This window comes from Emydura macquarii, unplaced genomic scaffold (assembly GCF_026122565.2).
Source record: "Emydura macquarii macquarii isolate MOO-44397 ecotype Brisbane River unplaced genomic scaffold, CSIRO-AGI_Emac_v2 contig_1644, whole genome shotgun sequence".
NCBI lineage: Eukaryota > Metazoa > Chordata > Testudines > Chelidae > Emydura > Emydura macquarii.
The window spans coordinates 664,961-681,379 of NW_027131781.1; the positions used below are offsets into that span (position 1 = coordinate 664,961).

General features: G+C 52.9%; 1 protein-coding gene across 1 annotated transcript; it reads left to right on the top strand.

Annotated features, from left to right (window-relative positions):
- The first annotated feature begins 835 nt into the window (after positions 1–835).
- On the top strand, positions 836–16,148 carry PDIA3 (protein disulfide isomerase family A member 3). The gene is made up of 13 exons (XM_067555392.1): positions 836–1,085; positions 3,396–3,474; positions 4,930–5,047; positions 5,873–5,980; positions 7,006–7,135; positions 7,863–7,979; positions 8,776–8,901; positions 9,748–9,930; positions 11,585–11,693; positions 12,594–12,722; positions 13,826–13,905; positions 14,561–14,618; positions 14,975–16,148. Exons 1-13 carry the CDS (start codon positions 907–909, stop codon positions 15,089–15,091), a joined length of 1,533 nt encoding a protein of 510 aa, XP_067411493.1. The 5' UTR covers positions 836–906; the 3' UTR covers positions 15,092–16,148.
- The last annotated feature ends 271 nt before the right edge of the window (positions 16,149–16,419 follow it).

The window sequence follows — 16,419 nt, forward strand, 5'->3', positions numbered from 1 at the left end:
ATCCACGGCGGGTGACTCCTGTGACTGTCACCACAACCGCCCTGTGCCTCACTCAGCCCCAGCCCTGAGTTCACAGGTGAGATTCCCAAACCACCGCACAGCACGGTTCACACCCTCCGCCCCCCACACCAGCCGGTCCCTGCCCGCCTCTGTGCCCCACACACCAGCCGGTCCCTGCCCCACACACCAGCCGGTCCCTGCCCGCCTCCCTGCCCCCCACACCAGCCGGTCCCTGCCCGCCTCCCTGCCCCACACACCAGCCGGTCCCTGCCCGCCTCCCTGCCCCCCACACCAGCCGGTCCCTGCCCGCCTCCCTGCCCCACACACCAGCCGGTCCCTACCCGCCTCCCTGCCCCACACACCAGCCGGTCCCTACCCGCCTCCCTGCCCCACACACCAGCCGGTCCCTGCCCCCCACACCAGCCGGTCCCTGCCCACCTCTGTGCCCCCCACACCAGCCGGTCCCTGCCCCACACACCAGCCGGTCCAGGCCCGGGGCACCCCAGGGGACGCAATGGCGCACTCAAGGCCCCGGGGGCGGGGGCGGGCCTCCCCCAACAGCCCCTCCGCTGCCTCGTGCCCCAGAGCGCGCTGCTGCCGGAGGGGGGCGGGGCGCGGGCGTAGGGGGTGGGGCCAGGAACGGGCCCTCAGGGGCCCTGAGCGGAGCCCAGCCCCGCCCCCATATGCACGGGCCCGCGGGCCGGGGACGCTGAGGCCCACCCAGGCCCCGCCCAGCCTCGCGCGACGCGACATTCGGGAGCCAATGGGGCGCTGCCACACGGCAGATCCGGTTCGGGGCGGGACTTCCGGCGCGCTGCAGCCGCGGCTCTCGAGTCGATCCGGCCGCCGCTGAGGAGGACGCGAGGCAGGAGCCGCCCTCGCACCCGCCGCCCTCGCACCGCCGCCATGGCCCTGCCCGCGCCCCTGAGCCTGCTCCTGCCCCTGCCCGCGGCGCTGCTGCTGCTCCTGGCCCTCGGGCCCCGGCCGGGCCGCGCCTCCGACGTGCTGGAGCTCGGCGACGCGGACTTCGAGAGCGGCCTGGCCGAGCGGCCGGGGCTGGTGCTGGTGGAGTTCTACGCGCCCTGGTGAGCGGCCGGGCCGGGCGGGGTGGCGGGGTGGCTGGACACGGGGCCTGGCCTCGAGTGGCTGCGCCTCAGGCTGGCCCCGTCCGGGGGCGGGTGGCAGGGCGCGGCGAGGGGGCTCCGCCGTGGCAGGCCCGCTGGGGGGACGGGCCGTGCCTGCAGGTGGGGGTGAGGCCGCAGCACTTGGCCGTGCAGACCTGCCGTGCCCGCCTCTCTGCGCCCGCGGGCCCTCGGCATCTGCGAGGAGCAGGCTTTCCTGGCTGAGATGGGGCAGGCAGGGATGAGACTCGGCCCGGGAGAGCCCCTCACAGCTGGGTGTGGCTCGCTGGCTCCCCGCCTGCAGCACCCCCCAGCTCCGGCCAGGTGCCCTCTTCGGTCTGCCCTGCTGCCTCTCGGGGTTCAGCCCTCTAGCCAGGTTGCGTTTTAGTCCCACTCCTTCGGGAGTAAAATAAAATCCAGCAAAATCGTGTGCTGCCCCCGGTTCTGGACCCGCTGGTAGCACACCCTTCTCTGCGGGTGTCTGTTCCTTTCTCGGGGGCTTCATGCTTTCATGTGGCTGGTAGGGGACCCTAGGCTCGCCCTCTACACTGGGCTCCAGCCCAGGGACTCTAGGACAGGCAGTCAGGGCTCACTCTGGCAGACTCTCTGTTGCTTGTGGCCTTGTCTTTTTCCAAAATACAAAATGAAAGTAACTGGTAAGTGCAGAGTTATCGTTTACCTCAGACAGGGTGTTCGCGATAGACTGTGGTAGACTACGGCATTTCCAACTTCAGATGGTAAAACACTGGATTCTGTAGTATCACAACAATTCTTAGCTTGAAATTGGACACCTTAAAGATAAGAGACGGTTCCACATTTCTAGGAAGTACTAGCTGCTTTCTTGTCACAATTTTCTGATTGACTGCATGGTGTAGAATGAGAACTACAGCTTCCATCATGCATTAGGTTGCAGGAGGATGAGGAGGCTCTCTGCTGTGGTGTCTGCTTTTAATTGGTTAGAGAATGGGGTTTTGTTTGCAAGTCATTGGTGAATGCTCCATGGGAGTGGTCCTGTTTCCTACATGATGTTAGGGATTGATGCATTGGCTTATACTTCTGAATTGGTATCTAGCTTCAATCATAGACTTCCTAATGCTTCACACATTAAAAGCAAAACACCCCATCTATTCTATGAAATAGTGAATAAGTCAGCAACTCACTGAGTGCATTTGTCTAACAAAACGACTGTATTAACACCTTGTTTGTGACAAATGGAACAGCGAATCCTGGTTACTTATACAAATTCTGTTGAATTAAGGAAAGAACACTAAGCCATGGACAGGCCTTCATTTGTTAGATTGCTTGAGGAAGGCAGAGAAAAAAAACTGAGGATTTCTAGGAACTGTATCCAAATACCCAGTTCCATGGTTCCCTTCGTTCTGTGCTGCTGGATTGTGCACTGTACGTCTTGCTAAATGTTGCCAGAGGATGGAAAGCTCTGGTGTGTTGTGGATCATGCCATTGGCAACAGAAGATGTTTGACTAATGTCGCCATCTTGTTAGCCTGGGTTACTGATTAGCTGGGATGATTAAAATAGAGGTTTATTTTTACTTTCAGTTCTGTAAGGAGTTACTCAACTATCGAGATTACTAAAATCCATTTATTTTACCTGCTGCTGAAAGCAGGCAGAACTCGCTAAACTAGACAGCAGCTCACTAGCTGATAAAGCTGTAAATACAACTTGCTTAATACAGGCCTGAAATACGTGGCATCAAATTATTGTAGTGCTATGGTTAATGTTTGTACATACACAGGAACAAGAAGTAGATCTTCCACTGAAATGAATAGAAAGTCAGGACATGGCAAGTCCATTCACAGTAGATAAGTGTGCTGACTGGATGATTTATTCATATTAAGTTTCAAACTTAATTCCACTCATCTCAGTGGGAAGGAATTAAGTTGCAGTGTTTAGTACGAATGTTTGTTGGGCATCTGTGTGAAGACAGTAGTGCACTGGCATGTATTCTAGTGAATACAGTAAAGTCTCTTGGAAGATCAACCCATTTTTTTCTTCCGGCACTGCTCAAATAGTGCAATTCCAAAACGTTGGGGAGGGATATTGTCAGTGTGACTTACCCCATCTCTCTTACCCTCAGCCCTTGGCTGAGCTCCAAGTTGAAAATCCTTCCAGGAAGCCTCAGTGTTTGTTTCTATGAAGGCTGTTGGGTGGATCGGCTGTCTGACAGCGTGGAGATCCTTTGTAAATGGAAATGTGGCATCTGCTCAATTGCAGGGGGGTTTTTCCGTGTAACAATTGGTCATTTCCCTTTCAGGTGTGGACACTGCAAACGACTAGCACCAGAGTACGAGGCTGCTGCTACCAGACTGAAAGGAATTGTTCCTCTAGTAAAGGTGGGGACGTGGTCTACGGACACTGTTCTGTGACAGGTTACCAGCTCTGACTGGGCTGGAACCCTCTCTGTGGTGGCTCTTAAATGGTGTCTGTGGCAGGCAGAAGACTTTACATGTACAATCCACTGACTAAAAGCTTGTGCATGGGGATGTGCCTTGACTAGTGCTTCCAGTGTTTCCATGACGATTTGGGGTCTGACTTAATTTCCTCTGTTTCATAAATGTGAGGGCGTGGGTTTCTGTTCTGCTCCATTTTGAGGGAATGGTCTATGGATATGAAGCCTACAAGGGCCCAGAGTCCTCCTGCCCTAGGTCTTAAGCAGATTCCATCCACAGGAGGCAGTATTACAGAAGTAGTGCTGTCAGCCAGGACTGGTCAGTTCCAGTGCAAGGCAAGCGACCTAGCCTTTCCCTTTACTGCTGTCATTAAATACGTTTTTTTGTGCACAAGCACTCAGGGCTTTGGAAGGGACTTGTATCTGTGGGCCTTTTATGGGGTAAATGACAGTCTCAAACCCTGGTTTAGGGGATTTGGAGTACGTCTAATGCACTTGCATCTCCTGCCTCCCACTCTGCAGTGTGCAGAGCACTAGAAAGGAGTCTGCTTGCATGCAGGGAAACAAACTTCCTCCCCATTAACTGGGGATGGAAAAGGCCTTGTAGGCCCTACTCAGCTCACTCCAGGGGGCCGATACAGGGATGTGCCTTAGAGCACTGCCTTGAGGCAGAGAGCTGCTTTCAAGAGAGAAGCTTCCTCATAAGGGGTTTAAGAGGTAAAGGGAACCCTAGTCACTGTTTGACATGTACAGCTCCACTAAGCCAGTGTCTCATCAGGGTAGTCTTTGCACACCATCCAGTCCCTGTTGACTCATATCAGCCCCTCTGGCCATTGGTAGCATTCTTCTGTTTCAGCCATCTATAGGCTCTGTTAAGTTGGTTGATTAAAGGAATTTCAGGGTTATCAATGGAGCCTCTCTCAGTGTATTCAGTGCAGTTCAGCCTCTCATGTATTCTCCCGGGATGTACTTTCCTAGCCTAGTTAGCCAAGCTAACTTGGTCTTCAGATCTCCCCAAATCAATCTCCTGGCCAGCCAGTGGGTGCACTAGATCTGACCTATAAGCTTCCAAGGGCATGGATACTGTCTGCTGCATGTTCTGTATAGCACCGATCGCATGTTCTGTAACTCAAGGCATGCAGGGTGCCAGCTGGAGCTAGCTCTTGTTCCTGTAACTTTTTTTGCTAGAAGACCCCAGCCCTGTGCATACGCACTTTCTTTTAAGGCCCTGTTGAGACTGCATCTCTTGACTCCATGTAGTTGTGTGGGGGTCCCTGTATAGGGAAGCTGCCTTGTGCTGCTTCTGATTTCTCCAGCAGAGGGGTCTTGTTTGTGCTACATGCTGATGCTGTATGAATGTGACTGACTGCCATTAAGGAGCAATATTTCTCTTCCTCAGGTTGACTGCACAGCAAACTCAAACACCTGTAACAAATACGGAGTCAGCGGCTATCCCACCTTGAAGGTTTTTAGGGATGGGGAAGAGGCAGGTGCCTATGATGGGCCCAGGACAGCTGGTAAGGAACCTGGCATCCTGCTGCAGCACTTTGCCATCTTGATTCAATTTGACTTGCTCCCACCTCCATGACCGTGTCCTGGCTGCATGGCCCACTTAACAGGCTCAACTTGTCTTCATGGTGATGGGGGAAGGGGAGGGAAGCCCTGGAAACTTGAGTATGTAATTGGTGCCTGATGAGGAGTGGACAAGTCTGCCTTGTCCACAACATCTGATTGGCAATGGGAGAGATCCAGTGGCCAAAAGACACTAGAAGGAGAGACTAGGTCTTGCCTGTTGACTGTACCAGATTGATGAATTCACCTGTTTATCTCTGAAATTCCACTGCAATGCACGTGCTGCTCAGGGCTCCTTGTTACCTAGTGCTCCAAGGTCAGGTTTCAGAATAGACACAAAGACACTGTAAATGTAACACCATGTGGTGGGCATCATACACTGGTCTCCTGAAATCCTGAGACCTGGAATCCTGCAAGTCTCCTGACTCCTTATGTTTCTGCACTGGTAGCTAGGAGAGGAAGACTTACACTTGAATGGCAAGCTTTGCAGCTCTTGAGGAGGGATTGGGGGTGAATCGATTCTGAGTCTCCTCTGTGGATCTCTTCGAGTTCAATGTGCTTTCTTGGAAGTTCCCCTGTGGGCTTAGGATGCATACATGTTTGTATTACAGTAATGCTTAGAGACTTGGCTGGTGTCCCATTTAGCTAAGTACTGAACAGGAATATGGTGCAGAAACAATCTCTGTCCTAAAAGCTTGGAATCAGTCTCCTAGAAATCCATAAAGCCATCATTCTAACACTGCTGTAAACTTATCTTCCTTCTTCCTAAGATGGGATTGTCAGCCACCTCAAGAAACAGGCAGGACCTGCCTCAGTGGCTCTCCACTCTGTGGCAGATTTTGAGAAATTCATCAGTGACAAAGATGCTTCTGTAGTAGGTGAGTAGTATGGGCCAATATAGCATTTAAACCACATTGGATGCTTTGTCCTGGGGGAAGCCTGTCTTTCAAGTCCTCCAGGCACCTACAAAGCATGTTGCTACTGCTCTCAGGCAAGTGTAAGCAGCAGCAGATCTCTCCTTGGGCTTACACATTCTCCTGACCCCCGCCCCCCCTGCTGGAATCTGATTGTCACTGGCTCTTGGAACCAAACATGAACATCAAGGATTGTATCACAAGCTGCCCCAGGATATCCTGATTTCAGATCATGATCTGACCATGGCCTATGGATGATACCAAAACATCCTTCCCTACCACTCATGCAGATCCACTGACACCCTCTCTAATGGAGTAAGTGCCATAGGCCAGTGTTTCTCATCCTTTTTGATACCAGGGACTGGCTTGCTGCCTTCCTACACTGTGTCAGGGAAGTCTCAGGGATGAGTGCCGGTCCACAGACCGGTCATTGAGAAACGCTGCCTTACACAGTGGTGTCCAAAAACATCTGGATGAGTCACCAGGATAGCAGGTGAAATAGCCTCAGAACTACTGGTGCTGGACTATCAAAGGCAGCAAGGCAAGCAGCTCACTTAGCTGAGGATAATGCCTCAGTGTACTGTTGTGGATGGTGCACCAAGAGGCTTTGTTTTTTTTCTCTGCAGGAGTAAGGTTAGGGCTAGACCCCCCAGCTGCCCAACATGCAGCGCCATCTCTGGCTGCAAGAGGCAAACGTGGTGCCCAAAGTACTGCAGTTTTTTAGGCTGGGGATTGGGCCAGATGTGCTCCCAAGAAAGCTGCTTGGTTTCTGCTGACATATGGAAAAGAAAGGGAATGCTAGTGTGCTCCTTCAGCAATGCAGGGAAGCTGACCCTGGCTAAAAAGAAGGGGTTGAACTGGGCAGAGAAGAATCCATTCGGAAGTGACAAATTCTCAGGCACAGTAAATGCAAAAGGTTTGAGTCAAACAGTGAATCTGCTTCTTCTGAGGCAGAGATGCTGCAGGGTCACCATGTCTCTCTGCTGCAGGCTTCTTCAAAGATGCATTTGGTGATGCTTATTCAGAGTTCATGAAAGCAGCCAGCAACCTCAGAGATAACTATCGCTTTGCACACACCGGCGAGGAGGAGCTGATACAGAAGTATGAGACAGATGGAGAGTAAGTGGCTTAGTGTGCAGGTGGTTCTTGTTGGGGCAGCAGGAACATCCACATAGACCCTACTCAGACAGCTGTGCTTTGGAAAGTTAATTCCTTTAATAGCTTCCCACGTGGGGCATTTCCCTTCTTCTTGGAGCTTGAAGCAAGACCAGATGTGGTTAATCTTTCCAAAATCAGTGCTGTTGGGACCTGTTGGAAATGTCACAAATCCCTTCGGACCAGCCTGCCTACATCCTGCTGGTGGGTACTTGAGACCCTTCAGCCGTAAACTGCAGGGAGGGGGGGTTGTTTCTTGTGTAGGGACGGGAGAGAAGCTGACCTATAAACACTTGTAAAGTCCCCATGCCCTGCTGGACTGGGGTGTGCACATCAAACTACTGCTTCACATGCAGAGTGCTTTACTAGGGGGAGCTAAACTTCCTTTTTTGCAGGCCCTGATATTTGCTCCCTTGTTACCCAGCCTGTTCTTCCCTTGTCACCACTGGGGGGGAGGTGTTTACTTGTAAGCTGTCAGAGATCTTGCTGCTTGTTCTGGCTAGTAGCATAGGACTTGGCTGGATGGCTGTGGTACAGGTAGCTTTGTTCAGGACCTAGATGGTCCCTCTATCCAGGAACTGTGTACTTGTAAAGTCTGTCGAAGGTCAGGCATCTAACACTCTACCTGCCCACTTATCCCCATTCTGCTAGTTCCTGCAGCTTTCATGTTGTACTCTCTACCTCTGTTCAGGGGTGTTGTCTTATTCCGTCCCCCACGCCTGGCAAACAAATTTGAGGACGGCACTTTGAGGTACACAGAGGACAAAATCACCAGTGGCAAGATCAAGAAGTTTATCCAGGAGAACATGTGAGTGACGCCTCACTTTGAACCATGGGCTAGGGTGGGTGACTGAGTTACGCTAAACTCCGGGGACAATGAGCAGTCTGGCTTCGGTCCTAATGGCGGGGCCTGGCTAGTAGCACTGCCTCCTGGGTACTAAATTCAAACTGCCCTTAGGGCAGTGTTTCTCAACCTGGGGGTTGTGACAGTTTTAGAGGGGTCGCAAGTGCAGAGCTGGTATTGGGGGTGGCAAGAAAGGCAATTGCCTGGAGCCACAGGGGCGCCATGAAACTAAGTTACATGCCTCAGCCCCGTGGGGGTGGGACTCAGGCTTCAGGGGTACAGTAGTTTGGAAAGGTTAAGAACCACTGCCTTAGGGGCTCTGCTCTAACAGAACACGTGGCAGAATAGTTGGCTTGCGGTACATAGTGCCCGGCAAGTCCATCATTCGGGCTCAGGAATGAGATTCCTGTGTGGGCTTTACCTCTGCCCCACCGTGGCTGCAGGGCACTTGAGCGAGCATTCCAGTGACCTAGTTAGCTCATTAGTTAGCTCAGCTTTTGTTGTATAAAAGTAGGTCCCTAATTTGACAAAAGCCGGTGGCGTCTCTTTGGTGTGTAACTTTGTATGTTCAGACACGGCACAGAATGCTAGGCTGGGCTGATGTGCAAATGAATAAAACACTTCTCCAGTAAGCCTGGTGGATGTGAGCAGTTGTACTGAGCCCGTGACCTTGGGTGAGAATAGGATTGTGCTATATTTCTGAGTGGGGAGGAGGGGCTCAGCAGGAGAGGCAGGCTGCTAACTACTGCTTTGTTGATAGTTTTGGCATCTGCCCACATCTGACGGAAGATAACAAAGACTTAATCCAAGGGAAGGACTTGCTGGTAGCTTATTATGATGTGGACTATGAGAAGAATGCCAAGGGCTCCAACTACTGGCGCAACAGGTAAGCAGAGGAAGGTAGATTCTAATCCACAGGCTTGCTCCCCCCTACAGTGCTCTATTTTGGTGACTCGTGTGGTTTCTCTGGCAGAACACTGTCTCCAGGGTGCATACCGACTCGGGAATAATTCCTGGGACTGTGTTAAATGCTCCCATCACTTGGCTCTGTCTGCAGTAGAGAGGAGTTACAGGCCAACGGCCTTGTTCCTCTAAGTGTTGCTTCTGATCCCAGAAAATTGCCTCTCCCAGCTTGTGCTTCTGTAGCAAGCACTTGGTGTTTCCATCGGTTGCAGGCAGCCAGCTAACACGCCTGGAGCACTTGTTCAGCATAAAGCGTAGACAGTGCATTAACCTTTGAAACCACTCAGGAGCCCTGGTTCCTTTATAAGTCTGTCCAAACCAAAGCTGCTTGATTGAGGCCCAAAACAACTAATTTTGCTGAGGAGGCCCAGGCTCGAGTCCATTCTCTGTACTCAGCAGGGTATTTGACACCTTGCCTTACTGGGAATTTGCTCCCTATCCAGTGCTGCAGCCACTGGAGAGCTGCCTGAGGGGCTAGGAGTGTTGAGTACCAATTGAGCATTGGCAGAATGCAGATTTGTGGTAGCTATGCACTGGGGATCCCTAGGTAGCACACAGTTTGGCAGCATGTTTATTTCTTTCCTGCTCTTCCAACTGCATTTTCATGTTTCCTTTCGCAGAACCTCCCAAGCCACTAATTCTTGTTTCTAGCTGTTCTGTTTCAGCTGGAAAGAGATGGTTCTCTTCCTGTCTCCAAGTGCTCTGGTGTCTTTGAGAAACTCATTAATGTCCATAGGAGTAACAGCACACTTTCCTCTGCTTTCCTTAGAGTGATGATGGTGGCACAGAAGTTCCTGAATGCTGGACACAACCTCTACTTCGCTGTTGCTAGTCGAAAAACCTTTGGCCATGAGCTTTCAGAGTTTGGCCTGGACAGCAGCACGGGCGACGTGCCTGTCGTTGCCATCAGAACAGCCAAGGGAGAAAAATACGTCATGCAGGAGGAATTCTCGTAAGTCCTGGGCTTGAAGCACCTTCCTCCCTCATGGTCCAGTCCCAGTTAAAGCCTCTCCAAAACTTACTTGGCAATGAGTTGCCTGGGCGAATTGGTTAATCACAGAATGACTGTGAGCCACCAATGTGACGTGGCTGTGAAAAAAGTTAATGCAGTCCTAGGATGCATCAGGCGAGGTATTTCCAGTAGAAATAGGGAGGTATTAGTACCATTATACAAGGCGTTGGGCAGACCTCATCTGGAATAGTGTGTGCAGTTCTGGTCCCCCATGTTTGAGAAATGAATTCGAACAGATGCAGAGAAGGGCTACTAGGATGATCCGAGGAATGGAAAACCTGCCTTATGAGGTAAGACTCAGAGCTTGGCTTGTTTAGCCTGACCAAAAGAAGGCTAAGGGGAGATATGATTGCTGTCTCTAAATACATCAGAGGGATAAATACCAAGGAGGGAGAGGAGTTACTTAAGTTCAGCCCCAGTATGGACACAAGAACTAATGAAGATAAACTGGCCATCATGAAGTTTAGACTTGAAATTAGAGGAAGATTTCTAACCATCAGGGGAGTGAAGTTCTGGAACAGCCTCCCAAGGGGAGCAGTGGGGGCAAGAAACCGAGCTGGCTACAAGACTGAGCTTGGTACGTTTATGGAGGGGATGGTGTGATGGGACAGCCTAAGTTGGCAACAGACGGATCTTTGACTACTGATGGTAGATGTGCCCAGTGGTCTATGATGGGACGTTGGATGGGGTGGGTTCTGAGTTGCTACAGAGAGTCCTTTCTGAGGTCCAGCTGGTGAGTCTTGCCCACATGCTCAGGGTTTAGCTGATCGCTATATGTGGGGTCAGGAAGGAACTTTCTCCCAGTGCAGTTTGGCAAAGACACTGGGTTTTTTTGCCTTCCTCTGCAGCATGGAGCATGTGTCACTTGCTGGTGGATTCTCTGTACCTTGTAGTCTTTTTAAACCATGATTTGAGGACTTCAGTAACTCAGTCTTAGGTTAGGGTTTCATTACAGGAGTGGTGGGTGAAGTTCTGTGGCCTGCATTGTGTAGGTCAGACTAGAAGAGCATAATGGTCCCTTCTGACCTTAGAGTCTGAGTTGCACCTGGGCTCACTGCGAGGAAACCTGAGCTGGATGTTCCTGTGTAGCAGATGAGTAGCTGTGGCTGTAGTCCAAGCCTGCTACTGGGCAGTTACTGGAACAGCTTCCCACACTATGGAAGGATTACATGAGGAGGAGCTGTAAGGGTTGAGGATTTAATTCCAAGTTACCTAAAAAGTAGACACGGGTAGAAAATAACCTGAGACTGAAGAGCAGGCGGTGTGAATAGTGAAAATACAGGACGTGGGACACCCTGCAGTCCATCTCGTGGGTGGGAGAAACGGGCAGCAGGAGTGCCTGACTTACAGGGTGAACATGCACCCAGGCAGACTTTCCAAAAATCCTGGAGGTGCCCACATGGCTCTTGTGCTCTGGGTCAATGTGGGGAGTTAAGAGGCCCTGGGTTAGCACTGAGGCTGGAGGATACAAGTGGCTTTCTTCACTGTGCTGCTGTCTGGGGATAGAATACAACTCCCTCAGGATTTGTAGGTTGCACGTGCTAGTCCTGTGTTCTAGGCTGCTTCTAAAATGTCACCTGCATTTGGTTTGTAGCCGTGATGGGAAAGCTCTGGAGAGATTCTTGCAGGATTACTTCGATGGTAACCTGAAGAAATACCTGAAATCGGAGCCCATCCCTGAGAACAATGATGGTCCTGTGAAGGTAAGGGCTGCTGAGAGCTGCCGATCAGTTGAAGGGTGTTCTTACGTGGCTTTTGCCACCCCGGAAGGAACCGTGCATGTTGAGCTGACAAGTGTTCTGTGCAGTGCTCTCCAATACCGTGGGGACGTCCGTTTCCCTGAACCACATCCTGTTAGCTCAGCTCTCTGTGCTCTATCATCCGAGAAGCCTACACTGGGGGGAATCCTTCCCTTTGGGGTGGAGCTGCCTGGGCAAAGAAAAAGAATCAAAGTGCAGCCTGCTGTCCTGTCATCATGGGACCCGGTATTTGGGTGATGTGCACTAGAAATGCCTGAACTGGAGTTTAATGAGCCCTGGAGTCCCACGTTCTAGGGCACATGCAGAGTTCTGCTGTCATGCCAGCCACTTTCTGTACCTCCATGCTCGTTGGGCTGCCAAGCTGGTTGCACTCTTGGGCCAGTTCTTCCCTTAGAAGCTGAGCAGCAAATAGCGTTTTTCAGAGTTTTTATATTTAGGGCTGTAAAGCCTCCCGTGTCCCTCACCAGTAAATGCCAGCACCTGTGTGAAGAGTACAGTCAAGAGACTTTCTTTTGGGAGCGATTCTTAGACGAGGAGGAAGCTGAGGGTTACCAGAGCTGGTTCTACTTGACTGCACGTGTACCAAAATTCCAGTGATGTATTGTCTGACCTGGTTGTGAGAATAGTCCAAAGGCCTCTGTGAAGTCCCCAGTAAATGTAGATCTAGTGGACAGCTGGTCAGAATCAGAACAGCCATGGCTGACTTAGCATCTACTGAGCAGGCTTCCAAGACTGCAAAGTGCAGTTTCCTGCGTGAGGCTCAGGCTTGCTTGGGTCAGAGCCTGGAGAGCAGGTTATTAACATGCACAAGTGCAGCTAAGCTGGAGAATTCATTCTTTGCAGGTGGTGGTTGCTGAAAACTTTGATGAAATTGTTAATGCGGAAGACAAAGATGTCCTGGTCGAGTTCTATGCACCATGGTGTGGCCACTGCAAGAACCTGGAGCCCAAGTACAAGGAGCTGGGAGAAAAGGTGGGCCTGGAGCTGTTGCCTGTCAGCTGTCTTCCCCCAAAACTCAGCTGTCCCAGTGGGCCATGGCCAGCAGGCCAAGCCGTAAGGTGGCATGAATGTGCCTTTCTAAAGGACCTCCTCTGACTGCTGTCTAAACCGGCCCTGGTCAGTAAGTCGCTGGTCCTTCTGCCGTCTAGTTGTGTTTGAGGGTGGGTGGCACTTGGAGTGTCTTCTTTGAAGCAGCATCTGGGGAATGGTATTGGCTGTGCCAGTGGCCATGGTGCACCAGTATTCCCTGATCAGTTACTGGCACCTCTTTCCAGGCCCCTATCCTCTGGCCGAGCACTGCTGGGAGCTCGTCCCCAGGGCACTCCCCGGTGGATCCTTCCTAGGAAGATGCCTGCCTGAGTGATGGCTCAGATCTGGTCCCTGGGCTCCTGTAGTCCTCAGCTCTTCTCCCGGTCCCAGAGAACGAAGGCAGGTGGGGAGCAGCGTAGGCAGGAGCTATCATTAGAAATGGCCAGGTGTTGGAATGATGCTCACTCTGCAATGGGAACGCCCTGTTCAATAGAAATGACTGATGACTGTATCCCTGCGTGAACACAACTTCCCTCTGGTTATGACTGTTCTGATATTTGCATGGCTAGAGTGTGTGAACTTGTTAGCAGTTAACTTGGTGGTTTCCTAAATAGCCAGCAAGTCCCGTGGTTCAGCCAGGAGGCCTTAGCCTTGTCTGCTGCTCCACAGGGTAATGGTGAGGTGTCCATTGGGAGACATGGCAGAGCTGTGAAACCTGGTTCCCAGCCCCCCATGGGGGTGCTCTGGAATGGGCCTGAATGTTACACATCCATACCAGCCTGAACTAGTATTGCCCAGTCATGCACCAGGAGAATGCTGGGACTCGCTGGATTATTTATATACCCAGAGCACCTAGGGGCCTTAGTCATAGAGCAGGGTCCATGTGGTGCTAGGCGCTGTACAAATGTCCTGAGCCTAACCCTGCTGTCCCAGATTCTGCTCCAGCCTCCCCATGGCTGTTCCGATAGGCCCTAGTGGCACGTGTGGGATCAGCCTCCAGAATAGCCTAATGGGGATCTGTTCACTAGTGTGCTGTCCTCCCACAGCTCAGCAAAGACCCCAACATTGTCATCGCCAAGATGGATGCTACAGCCAATGATGTGCCTTCACCATATGAAGTCCGAGGGTAAGAGCTTCAGCTTGCATGGGGTGGGGTGGAAGTGGAGAGACCTGGTTCCTGCCTCCAACCACTGACTGTGCTATAGAAGGGCTGGGTAATCATGGGGGGGCGGAGGGGGCTCGGATGGCAGCTGGGGGCTGATGTGCTCCTAGTCCCAGTCACTAGGAACTTGCTTGTCTGGCTCCTGAGCAGCTGTCAGCAGAAACTCAGACTTGGAATAATTCAAGCAAACGAAAGCATCTGCCCTTGCTCCTGTTCAGGGTGTCTGCATCCCAGCCACACCTACAGACAGCTTCCTGAACGTCACCTCTGCCCTTCCTTCCCTCTGCTTCTGAGCCGCCTCTTGGCACTGAGCACCTGTCTTTCTGCAGACCCTGAATGCAGGTGCTCGGTCAGCTCTGCTCCCATGGCAAACGGATGGTGCTCATAATCTCCCACTGGGGCCTGGCTTGCTGCCATTCAGGGGTTCCTCTGGCTGATGGTGCCTTGAGCTGCTTATCCCTTGCCTTGTGTGGTGATAGACTCCCTGCAGCAGTGATCCCCCGGTATGGGGCCAGGGCAAGCCTGCTCCCCTGCATGGCGAGTGCTAGACTGACTCTGGAGGGGCTAGGCTTGAAGAAAGCTGAACATGGTAGAGCTGAGATGTCTCTTCTCTCCCCAGCTTCCCCACAATCTATTTTGCTCCAGCTGGTAACAAGCAGAATCCAAAGAAATATGAGGTGAGTGTCTCCTTCCTGCCCGGAGCATTCTGCAGGCAGGTGTGCTGCTGCTGCCACAGCTTTGGGCAGGACTGATCCCACTACCCTCCCTCCAGCTGTGCAGCGCTGTGCAGCCCCGTAGGCTCCCAGGAACACTGCCCTGTAGACTAGCTGCACCTCTGAGATGTGCTGCCACGTCCCATGTGCGAGCCTTAAAGTGCTCTCAGGGAAATGGTCTGGAGGAGCTTGGCCTCCCATGAGGCAGGAGAACACCCCCCATTTGGGGGCCAGCGATTCCCACAGGGACCAGAATCCTAGCGCCCATCACTGGCCTCATGTTCCAGCCAGGCATGCTCATGCTCTTGTGCTGTTTGCAGGGTGGCCGGGAAGTGAGTGACTTCATTAGCTACTTGAAGCGGGAGGCGACCAGCCCCCCTGTGCTGCAGGAGGAGGAGAAACCCAAGAAAAGGAAGAAGGCACAGGAGGATCTGTAGAGCGCCCCATCACCCAACTCACCATCTTGTCAGAGGAGGAATTCTGCGGGTGTTGGGGAAGCCCTGGGTGGCCTGGGCCAGCTGTGGGGAATGGAGAAACAGTACCCATTGCCATATGGGCTGAAGGGACCCATCTGCTGTACCTAGTTGTGTTTAATTTCCTGCCGTCTCTTAGCTGCACTGTTATGGGGCTGCCCCAGACTTGGGTGATGATTTGGGGAGGGGGGAGAATTGGGGGGGAGGAGACAGGGTTATTTTCTAATTTTTTTGTACATTTGGAGAAGTGAGACAATAAAATGGACCCCCTTAAGACCACACTTCTCTCTGCCCAGTGCTGCTGCTGTGAGCACACTGTGTAACGGGCCGTGTCCAGGGGCTGGCTGGTGCCATGGCCTGCGGCTGAATGCCTGCTGCCCTGCTCCCAGCCATGTTTTTAGCCCTTCCGGTTCCTGTGGGCTGGAGTGTGGGGAACCTGTCCCACCTTACTCTGCCTCCATCCTGGCCAAAGTGAGCCACTTGCCAGTACAAGTGACTGGTGGGCAACTGAGCAGTGCCCTGCTTTTGGGGGAACTCAGGCTAGAAGGGGGCCTGTGGGAGGGCGTGGGTAGGGCTGCAGGGTACTTAGGGGCAGGTGGTGCAGATGAGAACTCTTCATCCTTCAGCCCCACAACACTGGCTCGGCATTCATCTTCCAGCGTGGGACTGAGCTGTGTGGGGGCAGGGCACAGCTGCCTTACAGTGAATGCCCCAGCAGGCAGTGGCTGAAATGGCGAGAAGCCTGCCTGAAGCCTATTGCTGGTCTGATGGAGGCTGGGGCTGCAGTGGACTGGCCGTGTGTTGTGCCACCGGCCCCCGCACAGTGCTGTTCCTGCAGCCCCCTCCCCCTGGCAGGGTTACAGTCTGTGCTGTGCATGGTGCAGCTCCTCGTGCGTCATGGGCGAGGCACAGTTTCTGTCCCTAGCAGTGGAGGGCAGGCCCAGCACCTCCTGGAGCAGCAGCCAGAGTGGTGGCAAGGGTGCAGTCTAACCAGCAGGCCCGCCAGAGGCTAGGAGCAGAGGTGTAAGAATCCTGTGGCCAGATGCAAGGAGGCTAGGCCTGAGCGGGTTGGGCCTTGTTCCCAGGGCCGCATGGAGCTGCTGTCAGCTACACCAGAGGGGGGCTAGCCGTGGGGCTCCCTCAGACAGCTCTGTGCAGCTTGGAGGGGCTTGAACAGGGCCCAGGGGATCCTCCCCCAGCAGCCACTCAGCTACCCTTTGACCCTCTGTCCTGTCTGGGGGTGGGGGGTGCTCCAAGCCTACCTCCCTTCCAGGAGGCTGTGCACTGGAGTC

Bases quoted from the DNA above. Each gene is read 5' to 3' on its own strand.
- PDIA3 (XM_067555392.1), top strand. From the start codon at position 907: ATGGCCCTGCCCGCGCCCCTGAGCCTGCTCCTGCCCCTGCCCGCGGCG. The intron at 5,048-5,872 runs GTAAGGAACCTG...CTTCTTCCTAAG, and splicing joins TGATGGGCCCAGGACAGCTG to ATGGGATTGTCAGCCACCTC. The intron at 13,906-14,560 runs GTAAGAGCTTCA...TTCTCTCCCCAG, and splicing joins TCACCATATGAAGTCCGAGG to CTTCCCCACAATCTATTTTG.